Source organism: Molossus molossus, unplaced genomic scaffold (assembly GCF_014108415.1).
Source record: "Molossus molossus isolate mMolMol1 unplaced genomic scaffold, mMolMol1.p scaffold_m16_p_8, whole genome shotgun sequence".
Classification (NCBI taxonomy): domain Eukaryota; kingdom Metazoa; phylum Chordata; class Mammalia; order Chiroptera; family Molossidae; genus Molossus; species Molossus molossus.
Genome location: NW_023425402.1, coordinates 82,580,333 through 82,603,750, shown reverse-complemented (window position 1 = coordinate 82,603,750; position 23,418 = coordinate 82,580,333). Strand labels below are relative to the sequence as shown.

General features: G+C 36.3%; 1 protein-coding gene across 1 annotated transcript in view; it reads right to left on the bottom strand.

Moving 5' to 3' along the window:
• Positions 1 to 22,964, bottom strand: part of LAMA2 (laminin subunit alpha 2) — a 403,470-nt gene extending 380,506 nt beyond the window's left edge. The window contains exons 1-3 of the mRNA XM_036247762.1: positions 22,871 to 22,964; positions 14,008 to 14,178; positions 11,542 to 11,654 (exon numbers count right to left, since the gene is read on the bottom strand). Coding sequence (XP_036103655.1) covers positions 11,542 to 11,654; positions 14,008 to 14,178; positions 22,871 to 22,964 — 378 coding nt within the window. The remainder of the gene's footprint in view (positions 1 to 11,541; positions 11,655 to 14,007; positions 14,179 to 22,870) is intronic.
• Between the last annotated feature and the right edge of the window lie 454 nt (positions 22,965 to 23,418).

The following is a 23,418-nucleotide window of genomic DNA, read 5'->3' as shown; positions in this document are numbered from 1 at the left end:
TGTCCAAACATTTTCTTATCTAAGGCCCACAAAATTCTGCATGACTTATTTAAAGAAAAGTACTTAAATTAACCAATGATTAGCATTTAATAAAATATTAACTCACTCCAAAACATTTTGAGATCAAGAACACCAATAGACATTTAAATAGTCAACTCAGTATTTCAAATTATTTCTATACATATATGTTAAAGGTTAATAACATATTTGATAAGTCCTAATTTTAACTTAATCGTAGGGTTTTTTAATTTAATGCTTTTCATATTAACCTATTCTAGTTTTTAGTGAGAGTAGCACACTTATTATCATATATACATGCCAATATATATCGTATGGAGCAAAGAAGCACCAACACTATTAAGTACTCTAACGTTCAGGTAAGGAGTCAAGTTGCATGAACATCTATTTGGAGTATTGAAGGCAGTTTCTAAAATAAAAATGAACTGGTTGGACTCTGGTTCTATTACTTGCCAATTGTGAATTTTAAGCAGGTTACTAAATCTCTCTGATGCAAATATTCTCATCTGTTACGTATCTTTCTTAGAGAGTTGAAAATATTCCATCTGCATCATGCAAAATATTTTTCCTAGTGCCTAGTACAAAATAAGTTTCAAAAAGTGCCATTAGTAACTCCATAGAGACAAAAATGAGTGTTGAATTTATTGGCACTAGTATTCAACATATTATATTTATATTATAAAATTATACTGTAAAATATAATTTATACAAATAATAAATAAAACAGTTCATTTCCTACCTAACTGAGTTATGTTTTTTTTTGTTGTTGATGACACATTAACACGCTGTGCAAAATTGCCCAGTATTTAACTTCCTTTAATGTAATGCTTGTATTTGTCATGTTTCAAGATTCTCGGAATTTATTTATTTTTTTCTTTATTGATTTTAGAGAAAAAGGAAGGGGGAGGGAGAGAGAGACAGAAACATCGATGAGAGAGAACATTGATTGGCCGCCTCCTGCATGCCCCTCACTGGGGATCTGGTCTACAACCTGGGCATGTGCCCTGATTGGGAACCGAACCAGTGACTTCTTGGTGCATGGGTCAACACTCAACCACTGAGCCACACTGGCCGGGCAAGATACTCAGATTTTACACAGGCACTCTTCAAGCTATTCTTTCCAATAGCATATGGCTAAAAGGAGTCATATATCTCTCAGAATATTTTACCTCGAATTATCTCAAGGAAGATTTGTGAATCATGAAAGAAAATCTGAACCATTAACCCCTCAAACGCATTAGGATGTCAATGATCAACAACAACAACAACACAGCAATGACAAGTGTTGGCAGGGGTATGCAAGAATTGGAAATTTGTACACTGTTGATGGGCATGTAAAATGGTGTAGCTACAATGAAAAACTATGGTGCTTCCTCAAAATAATAAATATAATTAGCTTTTGACCCAGCAATTCATTTCTGGGTTTATACCCCAAAAAGAAACAAAAGCAGAGACTCAAACAGATATCCGTACAGCTAAGTTCACAGTGGCATTATTCATTAACAGCCCAAAGACAGAAACAACCCAATTGTCTATAGAAAACTAATGAGTGGATAAAAAAATGTGGTTTATTTTTCAGTGGAATATTATTCAGTCTTAAAAAAGAAAAACATTTCGGCTGGTGTTGCTCAGTGGTTGAGCATCGACCCATGCACTAAGAGGTCGCCAGTTCGATTCCTGGTCAGGACACATTCCAAGGTTGTGGGCCTGATCCCCAGTGTGGGACATGCAGGGGGAGGCCAGTCAATGTTCTCTTTCATCAGTGTTTCTCTCTCTTTCTCCCTCTCACTTCTTCTCTCTCAAAAATCAATAAAGGAAAAAATATATTTTTTTTAAAAAAAAGGAAAAACATTCTGACACATGCTACCACAGTGATGGACCTGGAGACATTATGCTAAGTGAAATAAGCCAGACACAAAAAGACAAACATTGTATGGTTTTACTTATATGAGGTACCTAGAATAGTAAAACGCATAGAGACAGAAAGCAGAATGCTGGTTTCCAGGGGCTGGGAGGAGGGAGAAGAATGGGGAGTTATTATGTAATGGGGACAGATTTTCAGTTTTGCAAGCTAAAAAGAGTCCAGGAGCTGCTGATGGTAGCACAACAATGTGAATGCATTAATCCCTGAAGTATGCACTCAGAAATCATTGCTGAGATGGCAATTGTTACGTTATGTAGATTTTACCACAGTTTAAAAAATAAACCAGAGCATACTCTGAGAGGCTGGACATAAGGAAAAATGTGATCCAAAGTGTTAAATACTGCTTGAGTTGAGAAGAAAAGGATAATTTTAAATAAGTGTAACTGAGGAACACACGGTCTCTTCTTAAAGAAAGTGAAAAATATTGTTGATTGTCAGTGAATACAATGATGTGGACAAAAACAACAGCTTTGACAAAGAACTTGCAGACATATCAAAAGGCAGTGTAAGAAATGGGTCCTGGCAGGCTGGTGTGGCTCAATAGTTGAGCAACAACCCATGCATTAAGAGGTCACCGGTTCGATTCCCAGTCAGGGCACGAGCCCAGGTTGTGGACTAAATTCCCAGCGGGGGGCATGCAGGAGGCGGCCGATTGATGTTCTCTATCATCAATGTTTATATATATATCTCTCTCTCTCCTTTCTTCCCTCTCTAAAATCAGTAAAGAAAAAATATTTTTAAAAAAAGGAAAGAAAAAGAAATGGGTCTCATTTCAGGGATGAAAGAGGTTCTTCTACAAGAAAACATATAGGGTTCTCTATATCATATTACCCAATAGAGTAAAACACTACTAAGATCAGAATATTTGTATCCCTTGAATATTCATATACTGATGTTTTATTCCCCAAGGTGATGGTATCAGAAAGTGGAACCTTTGGGATATGATTAAGCTATGAAGTCAGAGCCCTCATGATTGGGATTAGTGCCCTCAGAAAACAGACACTCACAGTGCTTCCTTGTCCCTTCTGTGAGATAACGCTTCAAAGAGAAGTTTCAGGCTTCCAGCCTCCAGAACTGTGAGCAATTAATTTCTGTTTGTAAGCCACCTGGTCTATAGTATTTTGTTACAGCAGCCCAAACAGACTAAGACACATACCAGGTTGGCATCTTCTCTGTGTCTCAGTACATACTTATCTTTACCTAGGTACATATATAAAAAGGTGACAGGGCTGCTTGGAGGTATGTTAATCATGACATCAGGATGTCATCTATCTGTGAAATCTCAGTTATGTGTACTGTAATACACTAAATTGTAATCTTAGAGTGAAATCTACATTGTGACTTTTTAAATTTTCTTGAAATTCTAACATCATTGGAAATAGTGCTTTCCTTTCTCACTCCACTTCTTGATTTTTCTATTTCATTTTATTAACATTGTCACATTGCCAGAAACATTAATTAAATAAATTATTCTCAACATTGATGATGGAAAGCTGATCACTTGAAATGAATCCATTAAGAGAGGCGGCAGTGAGGATAATGATAAAGCAAAAATGAAAATTTTATTTAAATAGTGTGATTGAGAAAATGACATATTCCAACCCACTATTGCAAGAAGATAGCACAGAAATAGTGAAGAGTGTGAGACAGAAAGCGAAATTACATATTTACTCTGTATCTTGAAGATTATTCATCTCTGCTTCCCAAACTGACACATTAAATTAATATAATCATAATGACGTAATACAGAGAGGCAGCTGCTCATTAGTGTTTGGGGCTGATTTCCTTGGTTGCACTACATTACGAGGTTGATATTTCTTCATCATTTCAGTTGAGATTAATCTACATAACCTTCCGACAACACATTTGGCAGAAAAGCCATATTAAAATATTTGTAAAAACAAACAAAACTGAGGTATTTTGACAGGAAATATATTACTTTTAATAATTAGACACAATCTGGCTAATGAGGTTGTTATGACCTTTTTTGTGTGTACAGTTTTATTACCTGTTACCTTAATTTGAAAATTATACAATCAACATTTGCAAGTTTAAACACGTAAATTGAACACTGATAGGTGTTGTTATGGCTGGAGCTTCTAAATGAAACCTCAGTGTTCGGAGCCATTCACCTTTTATTAAAGATTCTCTAATAAAATATATTGTCACTCATTGAAGCTTAATATATTTTTTTATGTTCTGGTATTTCCGATATCTGAGTGGCTTCATTCATTCCTCTCAGCAGTTGTATTGCCTCAATTGACCACTCGAGGACTCAAATGGGAGAACACACAATGTCCCACCTACATTATGAAACACACTTGTGTTTTACGTGTAGACATCAGATTAGTTGTGAAAAACTGCCCACATTCCATGTTAAGCAATGCTATTCAGAATTTCCATAAAAGAATTAGCATCATATACAAATTTTAACATGTTTTCCCACAGATTTTTAATAAACCTCTTTCTCTGTATTGTTACTTCTGTTTTAAATAAACACTTCTCTAATTTATTTCCTGGTTTCAAGAATCGTCTTCCAGGGCAGTTGTCTTAACTCCATTGGAAATAGGATCTGCATCTCCAAAACGTTTACATATTCATGATGTTGCTACAATGTAGTTGATCAGCACTGTATATCAAAACACATGGTAGCCTATGTCTATGCTCTTGTTTGAACAGCCTCATGGTCTCCTTTCTCCCCCTTTTTGACATTTTGACATTATTTAGGAAATAATATCATATCAATAAAATATTACAGTCCCAGATTTCTTTGCTTCAAAAGGGGAGTTAAATTGATTGAAACATGCTTTTCACAAATAAAGCTATAAAAGTCACATAGACAGTGACCAATATGATGGAAGTTTAGAACATGTTTTGGAAAAGCATTAGTGTGAAAATCACTGCATGCTATTCAACTCAAGACTTAGAGGAAATTTTATAAATTAAAAATATACACAGGATATTGTATCATAAGAAAATTGAGATCATTTTATCTTTTGTTTAATTCTCGGCTTTATTAGCATTCTTACATTATGGACTATTGTTTTGCATTATTCATTCATTCGGTTATTTATTCATTTATAAAATTGTATCAAGTGACTCATATGTGGGGCACTATTCTAGTGCTCAGGATGTGGCAATTAAAAAAAAAAACAAAAAAAAAACCAGCCAAATATCTCCACTGTCATGAAAATTGCATCTAGAACAGTGAGCTAAACATTTAACACAAATAGTAAAATGTACATAGTAAGTTAATATCTTTTATGGAGAAAAATAAAGCAGGAAAGTGGGTTAGGAAGTAGAGAGGAGTTTACAACTTTAAATAAGATTATCAGGGAGGTCCTTGCTAAGAAGGTGACACTTGAATGAATACCCAAAGGAAGTAAGGAAAATGCTATATGGAAATTGGGGAAAATAATTCCAGACAGAACAAAAAACAGCAAATGCAAAGGTCCTGAGGCAGGAACAGTAAGTAGAAAGGCCTTCACAACCCAATGAAGTGGCCAGTGGGGTAACTGAAGAGAGGAGATAAAGCCAGATGTGAGAGACAGGGTGAGGTAAAGAGCTTGTAAATCCTTGTTGGTCGTTGTGCTTTTCCCACGGAGTGTACTGGAAGCCATAAGACTTTGGCAAAAGGAGTAATCTGATCTGATTTTGTACTGCTAAGGGCAATGTGACTAAAAGTAGGCTGAAGGGGAGTTAATTAGAACTAATGTACTGTACAATATAGACACTGAAGTTGGTTGCCACCTTTATTAATGACTAAAAGGTCAGCACAAATCCATTTAGTGAGAGAATACATTTTCTAATTAACCACAGATCCTACTTGTGACATTGAATCAATGATTATAAAAAAAAAAAAAAAAAAAATCTAAAGCAGATAAAGAACTGTCTCTTTAGTTATATTCTGCTATACTAAACAAGATGTATTCATGTAGGACATTTTGAAAATGTAGATTACAATCTCCTCTATGGTTAGTTTTCTATTCATCAATTCAGCAGTGATCCAAATAGTGAGTGCTAAGGAAAAATCCAGTGGTTTGAAGAGCAGCCATGGACCATTCTTTCTGCTGAGTTCCTGCTAAATACTGAGATCATGATGAATATAAACAATCAGAGACCTCTGCCTTCAAGAACTCACAATCTAGTGGGACTACAGGAAAAGACACATCCAGTCACCATGTCATGGGTTCATGCCTTACAGAGACCTGTCTTCAAAAGCAAAGCCTTACCTCAAATAGACTCTGTTGAATAATAGCATATTTAACTGGGACTTTTAAAATATTGTATGACTTTTTAATACATTCATGTGTATGGCTTCTCTTCCTTTTTAGATAATGAGATATTAAATGTAGGAATATTGTTTATACTCTTTCTACCTGTTGAATAACTACGAATTATATCTATCACACTTTTTCATTATTTATTAGGTGAAGCTAAAAATGCTCTCTAAGCTATAGAACAACAGATCCTATTAATAAAAATGAGTAAGGCCCTGGCTGGTTTGGCTCAGCGGTTAGAGCGTCGGCCTGCGGTCAGGAGAGACCCGGGTTCGGTTCCCGCTAAGGGCACGTACTTCGGTTGCAGTTTGTCCCCGGCCCTGGTTGGTCGTGCGGGTGGCAGCCACTCGATGTGTCCCTTCACGTCGATGTTTCTCTCTCTCTCTCTCCCTTCCTCTCTCTCCCTCCCACTCTATCTGTACAAAAAATGGAAAAATATCCTCGGGTGAGGATAAAAAAATAAAATAAAAAAATAGAAATGAGTAAGAAGAGAGTTTGAGGAAAGAACACATATGAGAAAATAATGATCTTTCTTCAAGGTTGAGAATTTGATTACCCTTATTAAACAAAATAAATTTTAAATACATGAAAAAATGTAATACATTGAAATACCATAATGTATTTTATGTGTTTTTTGTTTTTTGTTACAGAAGGGTTCAATCATTACATCAATGGTCCAAGACTTTAGAAAAAGATCCTTCTTTGTCATTAACATGGGGTCTAAAAGTATTGTAATATTTGCATATAAATGTTAATTCGCTCTTGTTCCAAACATAATTCTCATTTAAAATTGTTAACCTGTCTCACTAAATAGGCCTCTATGAGGTCAGTAAATTAAATATTTATGTCAAGAACATGTTAAAATTGATCTCTGGAGCTGTGAGACAGTCTTTCCTGATAACTGCATTTTTAGTTTGGGGGATAAACCCGGAAGAGAAGCAACTGTTTATGGTGGTGAAGGGGGTTCCTACATATGAACACATCTAATTCCAGGACCTACCTGGATTATCCAGGAGGAAATATGACCTCATTATATGTTAACAAAGTCTGTGAAAAAGCTGCCCCTCTGTGTTTGACCCCGCTTGCTAGTCAGTTTTCTTCCTAAACAAACCAAAGGCTGACCTGAGAGAAGGGCCAGATTTAAAAAGTCTTAAAATGAGACCAGATATCATAACACATATTGTGGCAAAATCTGATTTAAAAGAGACTAAAATGAAATATTTTGGAAATTCTATTAACCTTTAAGCCCCTATTATTGCCTTTTATTTTATTAAAATTTTTTTTTGTCTTTATTATTTTAGAGAGAGGAAGGAAGAGGGAGAGAGAGAGAGATAAAAATATCAATGAGAAAGAACACTGATTGGCTGCCTCCTGCATGCTCCCCACTGGGGATATGGCCACAACCCCAGCATGTGCTCTGACAAGGAATCCAACTGGCAACCTCTTGGTGCATGGGTTGATGCACAACCACTGAGTCACACCAGGGCCACTAATTGTCTTTTAAATTGATGCATATTTTTCTTTGTCATTATACTGGGTTTCTGCATACTCATCACTGGAACAGTTAAACTTCTCTAAGAGTTTATGCTTTTACTAGGATATTACAATAGCTCTAATTGCCTGATGGAATTTAGTTGGTATATTGCTATTTTCATTCTTTCAGATTTCTTGCCATAATTTCATAATATTTATTTTTGCTAATTTAGTAGTTGGAGCACAACATGATTAAATCATTTGCTCACAATATGCTGTGTGTAAATAATAGAATTAGAAAAAGTTAATAATCCCTTAGGAATAAAAATCTAAAAACAACCCATTTATAAAATAAACAGCAACTTTCTTCACAATAAATTGTTATTTTTTTAGGACTTATCTTGAATATTAAAACATAAAAGAAATGTCCCAGTGTAATCCGTAATGATTTAATCAAGGAAAATCAAATTATAGTAATTTACTAAAAGTATTTCACAGAAAAACCAAGTACATATAAATAACAAAAGATAAACTGGTACTTGTTAGAATTCATACATCTCAAAATATATATGAGGACTAATAAATGGTCAAACCTCTTGCTGAATCACTGACATTTAGTAATAATTACCTATTTATTATATATCTGCTGCCCTTGACTCCCAGCAGGATAATAGTTCATACTATGCCAAGTAAGTTATTAATCCTCCATGCTGTATGTAGGTGGAAGTTATGCCATTTAAAGCCATACTAAAATTACTAGAAAATAAAAAATCTAGTCTCTTATTATACTACAAAAGAAATGTTGGCTATATTCTCCCATCAAAACCAGGAGACCATAGTGTGGTATTTCTTGAATCCAAACAATGTATTGACCACTTGATTAGATACCAAAAATTCTCTTGAGCTCCCCAAGCTAGGTCTTCAAATCCCAGCCTAGGAAATACTGGTGTCGTTTGGGGTCTGAATTCACATTACTCAGGAGGAAATCCCAGCCCTGCCTATAATAAACTCTGTTGAGAAGACCAAGTCACTTAACTTTTCTAAGTCTCAGTATTCGTCAGCTATTAGATAAGGATAACAATACTAGTTGCCTTATGGACTTACTGTGAGAAGTCAATGAAGACATGGGTGTATCCACATCTCTGCTGCCAGTGCAGAGATGTGCATCCCTAACGTTTGGTTCCCCAGTTAATTCTCTTGTTCCACTGCTGGTTACTCCAAGCCTCAGTTCAGGTGAGAGTTCCCAAGCCCCTTCCAATCCGAGGAACCCATTACAAATTCTAATTACCAACCTGCTTTACTTTTTACATCATTAAATCACCGACTAAATTAAAATCTGAGCTAGACGGAAATAACATTCATTTCACTTTATAGGTTATGTATACAGAGAGGTTGATTCACAGGAAGGAGTAGAGGGCTGAAGTAAAGAGCGACATGAGTGGGCACCAGCCTGGGACATGGGGGCACATGAGCTCCTATCCCTGTACCACATCCACTAGGTGGTTTCCTGACTGCCGTCAGGTAGACCCATCTCATAAACAGACTCCTGCCACTTGTCATGAAGACTGAACTTTCAAAACAAGGTGTTGCGAGTATTCACTGATCTTAAGGCCATTAAACTAAATGGGAAGAAGATAGCAGGTAAACGAATTCACATAAGTCCTGAGATACCATGTGGAAATGGATATGTGGAGAAGAAAAGTAAACTTAGGAAAATGTAAATGACTTCATTAAAAAATGGGCTTTCAGGTGGAATCTTTGGATGAATAAGGTAGGTATTTTCAATGGAAATGATTTAGTAAAAACGTGTGACTGTACCACACAGGGCACTATGCACCATTGTGGTTGAGCTAAAAAAATAATACGTGCCCTGGCCGGTTTGGCTCAGCGGTTAGAGTGTCGGCCTGCGGTCCAGAGAGACCCGGGTTCGGTTCCCACTAAGGGCACGTACCTTGGTTGCAGTTTGTCCCCAGCCCTGGTCGGGTCGTGTGGGTGGCAACCACTCGATGTGTCGCTCTCACGTCGATGTTTCTCTCTCTCTCTCCCTCTCACTCTATCTGAACAAAAAATGGAAAAATGTCCTCAGGTGAGGATAAAAAAAAAAAAATAAAAAAAAAATAATACGTGATTTATGCAAATTATATTAATAATTGACTCTCTTGCTCCCTGTGCAATCTAGCAAAGTAGGTGGAGCGTAAGCCAGAGCAATTAACTATCTTTATTTATTGATTCTCTATCCTCGGAAATGACCTAAAGCAATAGACAGCAGACTCGTTCCTGATTGGAAAGGGGACCTTCCATGAGCACATGAAAGGGAAGAACTGCTGTGACTGATAAAAGACCATGTTGTCTGTATCAGGAGCAGAATAAAGTGCATTCTGAGGCTAGAATTTGCAGGCGATTCATGCACACGACTCCACTGACCTAAAACATGATTGATCAGTGTGGCAGTTTGATCTGCCATTCCTGGACAGTGCTCTGAGACTTCCTCAGAAATCCCTTTCACTCAAAGTGGACATTCAGCTGTTAGTATGGGTGGAAATAAATCCAGGGCAATCGGTGATTTAGCTGTAGCACTGAATCCCTGCTGCTATCCAGTTGTTCAGGTACTGAGGAGTACCAGCTGGGTAGAAAGAAGGTCTGCGGTTAACTCTTTGTAGTTCCTGAATGTGTGCACCCTGGACAAAATGGACCCACATGCTAAAGAGGGGGTCATCCTCCCATTGTGGAAACGCCTGGTATCTATCTGGCCCCCTGAGAATGTGACTAACCCTCATTGGCCGGTACTTCCTTTCACTATGGCACCTGTGGAAACAAGACCCGTATGTAGTTTCTGTGATAATTATCCTGGCCTTATCCCCTTTACTAATCCCAAACTCTGTTAGTGCTCTAAGCCACTGGGCTAGGGAGGAGAGGCTGAGTCTCTCCTAAGCTGGTTCCAGGAAATGAGGGAGAAATAGGCGGAGCTAAAGAGTTCAATGCCTCTAGTCTCAGGCGTCAGTCAATTAAGTAGGCTTTTGTAATTGGAAAGAACAGACAAATATGGGAATATTTTTCCAGATTCCATACTATTTGCAAGCCTAAATAAGTTGGGATGCTGGTGATTCTTGATTAATTACATCAGCCTTACCGGAATATTGTGAACAGAAAAAAGAAATTAAGTGTGCAACACCAACTCAAACTTCCAACATCAATTTTATAGAACTGCAGGGCTCATTACCTCATTTAGTGGCCCAAGTGTAATTTAATAATCAACTGCCATGGCTTGCTCAACTCTCAATAATGAGGGGCGATTTGCTCCAGAGCCTGGTTATCCAAGAACCTTTCAGTACCCCACCGTGAGCAGAGTGGGAACACTGTATTATTTTATTATTTTAAAAGTTAAAAATAGCAGTATTATGTTTTCCTTACATGAAATTTTGTTGATCTATATTTTCATCATGAATTCTCATTAGTCAAAACAGAATCAGCTCTTTATAGGTGCTAAACTCTGTGAATTCATTATAGTTGTGCTTTAGAAATAAATACCAAAAATTTAAAAACAACGACATACTAAATGAATAGGCTGCTTTGTTAACTGTATCAGGAAAACAATGGAGGATGATAACAAAGAGGATCTTTTCACCAAAGAACTACTAGTGACACAAAACGAAAATTCAAGTTACCATTTCAAAGTGGAAAATAATCTTTTAAAAAAATGCATTATTTTTTTTAAACAATGCATTATACCTGATTTAAAAAAAAAAAAGTGAAGGAATTGAGAAACACAAATTGTTAGTTACAAAATAGACGTGCGGATGTAAAGTACAGCATACGGTAAAAAAATAACAGAAGGAGGCGCTATACCTGCTGTAAATCCAGTGTAATGGTCACATAATGGTATTCAATTCCATTCTTGATACTGGGACTCTGCCACCAAGTGTTCTTTCCATCAATGGCGTTTGTAATTGGGTGTCTCTCTATTGAATCAGCAGCAGCAGGTAAGAGGGGGACAAAAGATTACATAATAAATGTATAGCTGCTTCTTTAAAGAAAAAAAAGAAAAATTAAGTTAAAACAATCGTCATGTGACTACCAAACATTAAAATAATAGAAAGAGAAAGTGATTCTTATCTTCAAGAGAATTTATGTAATGTCACCTCTTTCATAGCACTCTACAGGGTCGTGTGAAATGGCTAAATTCTTTATTAAAGATGCTCCTTTCTTTTTCCCCCATTGCCATCCTCCTCCCTGCCCCCGACACCTTCACTGCATTGCTGTCTGTGTCCATTGGTTATGCCTATACGCATATAAGTTCTGTGGTTTTTCTCTTCCCACCCCCTCCACCCACCTCCCCTCTGACGTTTGTCTGTTCCCTATGTCCATGTCTCTGAACCTATTTTGTTAAACAGCTTATTGTGTTCATTATATTCCACAAATAAGTGAGATCATGTCCCCCATTCATTGTGAAACCATCAAGGCTACAGGTTCCTGAATCAATGGCAATTGCTCCCCACTTTCATCATTTTCCCCAATGAACCTAAAGCTCATAGGCCATCAGTTGATTTATTTTTTGGCCCTTACTTCAATTTTCTTGCTTTTGATGTTTCCCCAGGGCCCAGGTTAGATCCTTTGCTCTTATCATGCCATACGAGAATAGCAAACAGATGGGATGTGTTCCATCATCCCCCACCCTGCACCTATGCCATAACCATTGACACCACAGAGCATAATCAGTCGTTAAAAGGCAAGGAAGGTTCTGGTGGTTGTCATCTTTGGTCTCTTAACTATTATTTTTTAACATCCTTTCATATATAGACAAACAATTTTAATCACAAAAGTCCCAATTTTTTTAGACATATTGTTTTCAGTATCTCTAAATTAGATAATGGAGAGGATCTATGCATTCTTCCTTTTAACCAGCTACTAGAATGCACAATGCCTCCCTACCTTCTTTTGATATAGAAATTTAAGCTGTGAGAGAAAGCTTTTTTGTTTTATAAGTTTTACAACTTAAAACAAAAAGAGAAGGAACACTAAGCAAATGTAAAAGTAATATAACTGTGAAGTTTAATCCCATTATAACTCACCTCATTGACATTAAGTATTCTCTTTATTAACCTCCCTAGTATATATATTTAATGATTTCCCAATGCACATTTCTAAATCAACCTCCACCTCACACCATTCTCTTCTCCATAAAAATGCTTTACTTGTTAAACTAAATTACTATAGTTCTCTGAATATAGCATGCTGTTTTATACCTTCAAGATTTATGTATGCTTTTTTTTTTATAATACTTTTCTCCTTCTCATCTTTATTAATTCTTAGTTTTTCAGTACATGGGTCTCTTTTTCCCAGGAATCTCTAGATGTTCCTGTAGCATTCAATTTATTTTCTGTTTCCCCTATCATTCTCTCTAAGTCCCTTAAGTCAAGGGCTATGTATGATTTAACATTATGCTTCGGTGCAATGCATTGCAGTGGCAGGCGTTCCGATGCTTGCTGAATACATCCATGAATGAGTCTGAGACATCAGAGGCATTCCTAGAGGCCACTAAGGTGGCTTTGTAGGGCACCTGTCCCTACAACACTCTTCTGGCGGTGATTAGGAACCTGCATTATCTGGTTTCTGCCTCTGCACAGAGTCATCTCTACCCTCTGCCCTCTGACACACGCAGTTCTAGCCATTTCTAACTACTTGTAGCTCCCAGAGCAAGTGAGGTTTCCTGCCTTCCTCTGATTTCTCTTCCTGGCATTCCTTCTCTTCCCGCTCTCTCCTCTTTCCTGCTCGACCCCAACTTGTCCTTGAATCTCAGCTTAGATATCGCTTTATCTAACAATCCTTCATTTACACCAAGGCTGAATTTGTGACCATCGTTTTGTCCCTCAGCCTCTATGCTCATTCTTTCTTTTGTACTTACCACACTGCATAGCCATAGCCTTCTCTTTGCCTGTATCTTCATTAATTGAAGCCAGGGACCACACCTTACTCCTGTTGGATCCCCAGCATAGTACCTGGCACATAAGTGACCAATGAACGACTAAAGGCTAAATTAACCACACCCTCAAATACTACTTTAGAGGTAGTAAACCTAACAACTGCCACAGGTCTACAGCTAGAAAACCCACCTCAAGCACTGTACCTGGTTCAGATAAGAAAATCTAATGTTTGCCAAGTGATGGACAAAGGCTGTAAAAAAGTTCACAGTGGAAGAAAAGTTCTAGAAATTTGGGGGATCACAAGCCCTTTGACCTATAATGCAACTTTTCTTCACAATCTGTCAATTGTAGATCCTGCCCATTGCCATACCAAACATATGAAAATACATACGATATGGATTACTGCTATTTTGATTGCAGATTCGACATTGGGGGTTTCTCACGGGCTGTCCAGGCACATGCTCTACCAATTTGCAATACATTTCGGGTCCTTTTTCTCCACATGTTGCATTTGTGGTGATGAGAGCATTAGAAGCAAGGTTCAAGACAGCAGGGAATAAACCTGAAAAAGATGGACAAATGAAGGTGTGTGGACCAGAAACAATGTGGTGTGATTTTGCTTCATTTTAAAATACAAGTAAGATAGGGTATTTTTCAGAGCACTAAATTAAGCAAAATAAAATAATCAGTGGTAAACATCTGACTTAAGTACAGCGCATAAACAGCATGCGTTATCAAATGGACATTTTTTTGCATCCTTAATATGGAATTTAAAGCAATCTTCTTAATTTATTTAATTTAAAAAAGATTTTTTTTTCTTTATTGACTTTAGAGAGAAAGGAAAGGAGAGGGAAAGAGAGATAGAAACATCGACTGGCTGCTTCCTGCATGCCCCCAACTGCATGCCCCCAACTGAGGATTTGGCCCACAACCTTGGGATGTGCCTTGACTGGGAATCAAACTGGTGACCTCTTGGTACATGGGTCGATGCTCAACCACTGAGCCACACCGGCTGGGCCAATCTTCTTAATTTATTAACATCTAATACTAAATTAGAAGGTACTGTCGCTAACACACACTCTTTGAAAATATTTTGTTTATGTTATTGAATAATCCATCTTGTATTTCAGCTATTATCTAGTATAATGATTTTCAACTGGTGTGTCACAAGAAGTTTTAAAACATGCAATACCTGACTATTGAGTCAGGTGCATTGACCTCTTTTCCCTTAGATTGTCAAATAAAGTGACAACAGCCAATGCAACTATAGCTGTCTAGTGTTAATGCCCTGTCTTAAACCATATATGTATAGGTCATATAATAGAATTGTATCTTATTGATCACGTTGCATAGTAACTTTGTGTCTGATTAGTTAATTCTTGGTACCACAAATCCTTACATATAAGCACCTATTTTTTAAAAAGCCACTCTGAGAAATCCTTTTATACAGGTATCTATTTTTTAAAAATCCACTATTATTATTTTTGTAAATCAATCAAAATTTTACTTGTTATTTTTTTGTCAGATCAGCAAAAAATACATTTTTGGTATGCTGCAGAATTTTAGTAACTAGTTTATATGTGCCATGAGATGTAAGTGGTTGAAAATCACTGATCTAGTAGTAAATTATAATCATATGTAAAGGTTTTGTACAACTATGCATCTACATCTTTCATGGTCATTTAATGTAAACGGTTATCGTAACTTCTTTATATCCAGACTGGAGAAGACAGAAAATGATGAAAAAAATTTGAAAACCATTCTTTACTGTCTTCCACGCTACACAGCCATATTATAGAGCAATATCTTACCAGAAACAAGTTATCAGAGTAGTCCATGATCATATAGCAGAAACTATTTGTTAGAGAGAATGACAGTGTTTGGCTTCCTTAGAAACAATCACTGAGCCCCATTTCAATGCAGGGCTGGGAGGCCTTTCATTCCATATGAGGAGCCAACACAGGCTCTTGACTTTCTAAGACTTACTGTCAATTCTGCTTTCTGCATGTCTAGTATTTGCACTTGACAGACCTCTTTTCAATGATAACATAGTAAAGTCATTCATCAAAAATCACTCTTTAACTGAAAGACTCATCTTGGAGCATTTGAGATTACAGATAATTTGACTCAAGTTACGTAAGGAACATGCTAACCACGTAGGAAGTCTTTGGGTCTCTACACACGCCAAGCAGGTCTATATCTATTCAACCTCTGACAAAAAGCCCTTTGCTAAATCTTACATCCTGATGCTTTACTGAGATACTGAGAGTTCTGAGTTCAAAAATATTTTCTGTCTTATCTTGAAAACTTAGCACATGCTGGGTATAGAGTAAGCACTCAATATATTTATAAAATAAATGAATTATAAATACTGGCTTCATAAATGTTCTTCTGCATCTTCTGAATAATAATAATAGTACACAGCACTGATGACTGTTGATAATGTGCCAGGTACTATTCTCTCAAGGATTGCTCTAACACTCTACATCTGCATGAACTAACTTACTACACACAACGCCCATAATAGCCACATACTACTTTTACTCCCATTTTTTAAAAATGTTCAGCAACTTGCCCAGTATGACAACTAGCAAGGAGCAGAGCTGTGATTTAAGCTCATGCAATCTTGTTCCAGAGCCTATCCTCTTAATCATTATATGACATGGTTTCTACAAATACTATATGAAACCTACATAAATCTAATGCCAATGTGTGGTCATGGCTAACCTTAGAATTTCATTGAAAAAAACAATAGCACAGCAAATAGCCCTGGCCGCTTGGTTGGAGCATCATCTTGTACACCAAAAAAGTTGGAGGTTAAATTCCTGATCAGGGCACATACCTAGGTTGTGGGTTTGATCCCCGGTCAGGGTGCATATAGGAGACAACCGATTGATGTTTCTCCTCACATTTATGTTTCTCTCTCTCCCCACCCCCTTTCTCTCTCTCTGAAAAAATCAATAAAAACATACCCTTGGGTGAAGATAATAAAAACGCAGTACAGCAAATAAAAAATAATTTTAAATAATTTGAGTCTCTATTGTAATAACGTTCAAAACTTTCAGAGAGGTGAGTGAATTCATATGACCAGGCAACACGACAGTTCTCATTTCAGTCACTCTCAAGATCTCCCAAAAAGCTGCCTCCAAATAATCTTCTCTCTATATCCTCCATCCCCCCATACTCACAAGTCTTGTTGATTCTGGTATGTGCCCTGACTGGGTATCAAACTCGAAACCTTGGCTACCAGGAGGATGCTCTAACCAATTGAACTACGCAGCCAGGGCCCCGGCCTATGTTCTGATTGGCAGTAGGGTGGGAGATAGGGAGGGGAGTACATGGGAATACAGACACAAGCTAAAATCACTTTGATTCTGCTGTTCTAATCCAGCCCCTACCCATCCCAAGAGCCCTCCTGCCTTATGCTTTTCTCCAGCTAATTGTTATTTGAGGTTTCCAATTTTTCTTTGTTTACTAGAAGTTCAGAACTTACTTTTTTTACTTAATTGCAGTCATTATATAATTCATTCTTCCTGATAAATTTCTCTTTCCCAGGCCCCTACATCATCTTTATGCTCTAACCCCAATTCAATGAGACATTCTGTCAATGTGATATAAGGTCAGCTAATATAACTATTGGTCAGAAAAATATTAGCCATTCATGTTATTTTTTCTTTTATGAAGATATAGAGAGTGTTTTGTATAAAGGTACAGTGTTATACAAAGTTTATTATTATTAATATTATTTTAGTTTTACCTATGTATAAAAGCCTTATTGGAAACAACTCAATTTTGTAAAGTTTATCAGGTGACAAATTTAAAAATAATTTGATCATCCCCAGAGAATTATCTCTCTACCTAGTAAATTTTATTCTCTAGGCTGGGAAATGACATCTGATTAAATTTAAAAGGTTTGTCTATATGCCCTTTTCTTTTGTAATACATCACAACTTTGCACTTAAATGTACAATTATTTAATCAAATAAGTGTTGAATACATACTATGCCATATATCATAAAAGATTTGGGAATAAAAATACCATTAAACCAGTCACAACAAGGCTAAGGCTGGCCTATGTTCTTTTCTTTCTTTCTTTCTTTCTTTCTTTCTTTCTTTCTTTCTTTCTTTCTTTCTTTCTTTCTTTCTTTCTTATTAATATATTGATTTGAAAGAGGGAGGGAGGGAGGGAAAAGAGAGAGAGAGAAAGAGAAATAAATTTGTTATTCTACTTATTTATGCATTCATCAGTTGATTCCGGTAATGTGCCCTGACCAGGTATCGAACTCAAAACCTTGGCTACTGGGAGGATGCTCTAACCAATTGACCTACCCGTCCAGGGCTCTGGCCTATGTTCTGATTGGTGGTAGGGTGGGGGATAGGGAGGGAAGTACATGGGAATATAGACACAAGCCAAAGCCTATATACTAACACTATTGGTAAACTCAATGTCAAGGAAGTTGGAGTGAGCAGGAAAGAAAGGGAAGCAGGAAAGAAACAGAAAAAATACAAAGGGTGTAAAGGACATTAACCAAGCTGGCCATACCAGTGTCAACTATTTTCAATATTCCACTCTGTATAGTACTTATCATTAGCAAAAATTCCTTCATATACTTTTTAATATACATTAAAGATATTGTCTGTTTGCCAAGTAGAAAGTAAGCTGCATAAGGGCAGGGACTTTGTTTTAGCATCGTATCTTCAGGACCTAAAATATACCAGACATATAATAGGTGATCAAAAATATTTGTTGAATGAATAAATTCATATTAAAGAAAAACATTTTCTTTTTTTTTTAATTGAAAAAAAATACCATTAAGACAGGCTTATTGGATCTTGAGCTGAAAATTGAAGGAAGAATAGAAGTTTATTTAGTAGAGAAAAAGGAGAACAAAAAAGCAAACATACCAGGTAGGGTGAATAGCATATAAGTACAGACTTCATTCTGAAAGCTTTTATGACTATTGAGTGCTTGACAGAATACTTCGATTTGTAATTGTTAAACCTCTTAGATTAGGTCATTATGTATATGTATACATATACAGTGTGTGTGTGTGTGTGTGTGTGTAATCACATTATTGTATATATATATACACATGGAGAGAGATAGAGATGGATATAGATATAGATACATATAGATTACACACAGAGTATACGTAATGGTTCACATATATATCAATATGAACCACTGCCTATTTGTCACTGTTAGTAAATTTTTGTTAGTGGAAATTAGTCTAGGTTTTTACATTTAATTCTGTAGTATAAAAAGAAATAGGTAGCAAGAAGAAAGATTTGTGCTGGGAATCCTGTTTTCAAAAGGCCAAAACTTTACCTCTCATCTTGCTGGCCTGCAGAATTGGAAAGGTTGTTAGGTCCCTTCTAGCCCCTTCAAATAAAGCCAACTTCCTTACACAAACATTGTTTCAGGCAGGAGCCTGAAACCTAGTCATCAACAAAGCTTATAAATTGACATATTTAATAAAAGAAATACTAAGTCTCATCCCATTGTTGCTTTATTGAGTTTTTTACACATCTCTAAACTGTACCAGGACATTGTCGGTATTGCTCTATGATCTTTGTCTCCTCCCTCATCTCTGACTAGCCCTGACCTTGGGTTCTGTTTTGCAGGTGTGGGTAAGAATCTGCACATCTTGCTTTTGGTGCATCCCTGTGGGATCTGATCTGAGTTGGCCAAGCCTGTACTTTCTTAGCTCTGAGTAATAACCATGGGAGGGGCCAAAAAGGGGAGATAAACAGCTGTTGAAAATTATCTTACTGTATATTGTATGTTCCGCAAATACAGAATTAAATGATATCCCGATTTCCCCACAGAATTAAATAAATAAAATGTAAGCAAAATGACATGGTTATAAAAGAATTACAGGTATGAAAGTAACATTTATTCAAAGCTATTTCATATTCATTAAATAAATGCTGTAATCCCCTAGTCACCCCACTGGGTAGGTTTTATTATTCCCATTTTACAAACGAAGAAAGTGCAGCTCAGAGAAGATAAACAATATGCACAAAGTTATAAATTAGTAAGATTGATGACTAAATTTTGAGTTCAGCTCTTTAACTCAGATTTATTTTTACTGGACATGAAAAGGAGCCCAAACCTAGTCATCAACAAAGCTTATAAGTTGACATATTTAATAAAAGAAATACTCAGTCTCATCCCATTGAGTTTTTTACTCATAAACTAAAAACATTACTGATATTTTTTTATGTTTTGTTGTTTTCCAATGATTTGTTTCTGTTATACTTATTGATCATGTACTCAAAATGAACCTTTTCTCAATTTAATTGCCTTACTTGGGGCTCAGAAAACAGTTGCCTATTGAAATTTTATCAGCTATTTTGCTATTTATTTTTAAAAATCAGTGAAGTGTATTGGTCAGGGAAGGTCCCCAATTAGGTGTTAATGGCCAATTTGAAGAGTTAGTCAATAGCTGTCTTATAGACTGCAGCCCATCTTCATTGTATGTCAGGTCTATTAGGTTGTACCATTTTATTTCCTTTCAAAAGCAGCAGAGCAATATTTATTGTCACATTCAATATGGGTTACTTGGTTAAGATTATATAAACATTGCCAATGTAAATAGCTACAAATAGCTGATGAACCTTTATTGACTATTGATTTACAGCCTCTTAATTCAACTTGAGGTCATATAATGATAATGACATAAAAGCCAGTAATCATAATCCATACAATTATAATTAATTTTTTTTTCTGTGTAGTAGCTAGACTAAATAAATTGTTGCGTTTGTGGTTTAAATAACAAAATCTGAACAAAACATAAATACTATTTATTTTAACATACATATTTTTATTAAAGATTAAAATATGTATACTATGTAGATAATAATAGAATCTATTTTCTTCTGTAATATATATGTTTAGTAAATAGACGATCTAAAGAAATGCTAAGTCTACATAAGGTGAAAAGTAAAAATTTTGCTATAATATGGCAAACATTTAGAAAATTCACCGATTTTTTTTTTTATCCTCACCTGAGGACATTTTTGCATTTATCTTCAGATAGAGGAGGTGGAAGAGAGAGAGAAAAACATCATGTGTGAGAGACACATGGACCCCAACCGTGGCCGAGGACAAACTGCAACTGAGGTATGTGCCCTTAGCGGGAACCAAACTCTGGCTGACAGTCATTTTTAAATACATTTAAACCTAGACCTACCTCAGGACCCCAAAATCCCATTCTTAGGTACCTGCCCAATAGAAATGATAGTATATGTCCATAAAGAAACCTATATAAGAATGTGCATAGAAACTTTTCTAATAACAATAAAATCTGGAAATAACCCAGATTTCCACCAATGGAAGAACTGATATAGAAACTATGGTGTATTCATTAAGTTAATACTATTCCACACTAAAATGAATCAAACTACTGATACATGCAACAACAAGATGACTCCCAAAATTATGATTCTAAATAGAGTTTTACCAAAAAAGTGCATATTCTATTATTCCTTTATATAACCTTTAGAACTTCAAGCCTAAACCATGGGGAAAACAACAGGAGAAAACAGTTGACCTTAGGGATGGAGACTAATTAGAAAGAGGCATAAAGGAAATTTCTGGGATGATGCTAACATTTCAATAGAGTTTGTATAATACAAGGATACACATTTTTAAAAAACTTGAATGTTATACTCAACGAGTAAATGTTACACCCAGTGAAGATTTGAGCATTTCACTGTAGGCAAAATTTACCTTAAAAAAAAGTAAACCATCCTGGCCGGTCTGGCTCAGCAGTTGAAGCTTCCGCCCCAGAAACAAGGAGTCACAGGTTTGATTCTGGTCAAGAACATGTACCTCAGTTGTGGTTCGATCCCCAGCCCTGCTTGGGATCATGTGGGAAGCAACCAATACGTGTGTCTCTTTCACATCAATGTTTCTCTCTCTCTCTTTCCCTCCTACTCTGTCTAAAATCAATGGAAAAAGTACTTTCAGGTGAGAATTAAAAAAAAAAGTAAACCATTACTGAACTCTAGTTAATGATATTCATGATGAAGTGCTTAGGCAAGAAGCTTGTAATGGATCAAAGCTTAGGACAGATTTATGGATAGTTATGTACAGATGGATAGATGTGTGATTATGCAAGTACAGCAAGATGTTAATTTATAAATCTAGATGCTGAATATATGGGTGCTTATTGTATGATTCTTTCAATTTCCTGTACGCAGAAAAAAATTTTAAATAAAATTTGCCAAGGAATCTATAAAAATATTACACATATATATAAGTATAAATTTGTGTATATAATCATATATACATATATGTGTATATATACCCATGCACATATATGTGCATGCATGATTTATTCTTTGGCATTTATTAATTGTCAATTATCAGTAATAATAAAATATTAAATTCACACTTCTTAAGTCAAATGTGAAAAACGTTTTTGATTCTACAAAAGAAAACTATCTTTACAATCCCATTCACAATCAGAAGCACCGAGCGAAATAAAGCACTGTATAAGCGAAACAGCTGAACGTCTTTTCAAGACACCTTGGGCCAGAAGTCAGCAGGACGTTCTTTGCTCCTCACACAGCTGTCCAGCTCTTTCAGCGTTCATTTTATAAAAACGAAGAACTTTGACTTAGAGTCATATTTAATACATAAGTGTTGTCTTTTGAAGAACTACAAGTGAGTCAGAGAGAAATGCATCTAACATAAGAGTCAGTGATCTGTTGTGGCACAATCCAGACGGGCTCCCTAGGCTTCAGGCCATGTTTCTCTAGGTGATGACCTCCAAGGTTGTTGTCTGATAGCAAAACAAGAATTCAGTTCAAAGAAGCCTCGTTACAATTTTACAAATAAAGAAAATAATTCCCAGAACCTAAATGGCACAGCTAGTTTTCAAACACGATGATTATAATTCCAAATGACTCAGAATTAATTTTAATGTTAAAGATCCCCCGTCCCACTCCCTTCGCTGCTCCAAGGGAAAATCCTTTTCACCTCCCTCACCGGTCCTGAGTTTCACACCATCTCGCCCCCCTTTCCTCCCAGATGCACACTCACAGGCCAATTTCCATCACACTTCTACAAGTCCTGTAATTTATTTCTAAATTTCTCCTTTTTAAGAAACACTCCTTTAATGTTTTTAATGTAATTGAAGCCTGAATTTCCTCTGACAATGGCACTTTTGTAGGTTTCCACAATGGATCCTAGAATCACTGGGAGAGGGAAAATAATATCCTTCTGGCTTCCGCATGCTACTTACAAATCAGTTCCTCTTCTTGTGAATCACAATTTCTTTCTGTAAAGTCCAAATCATCCACCTTCCCATGCTCTTCTCCATTACCGACTGGCTTCATAAACACCAGCTACAGAAACAGTGGTAACTGATTCTCAGCCAGTTTTATGCCCCAAATTTCTGCCACTCTTAATAAATAGGTGACTATAAACCAGCATTAATAAAGTGTTATTGCACAAAAATGTTAAAAGTTACCTTGATGTCTTTTCTCACCATTCTAAGATTTCTGCTTCCAAACTTTTTGTCTATAGTTTAACATTTCTATCTATCTATCTATCTATCTATCTATCTATCTATCTATCTATCTATCTATGTCTGTCTGTCTTCATCTACACTTTTGTATAAGGATGCCCTGTCCCTTACATCTACTACAAAGGCATACTAACTAGTGTTCCCTGCATGACTCCACTTCCATTCATCTTCCCCACTGCCACAGAAATTATTTTCCTAAAAGTGGAGTTTGACCATGTCACTTTCTTGTTTGAGCACCTCTGTGCATTGCCTGTTACCTGCAG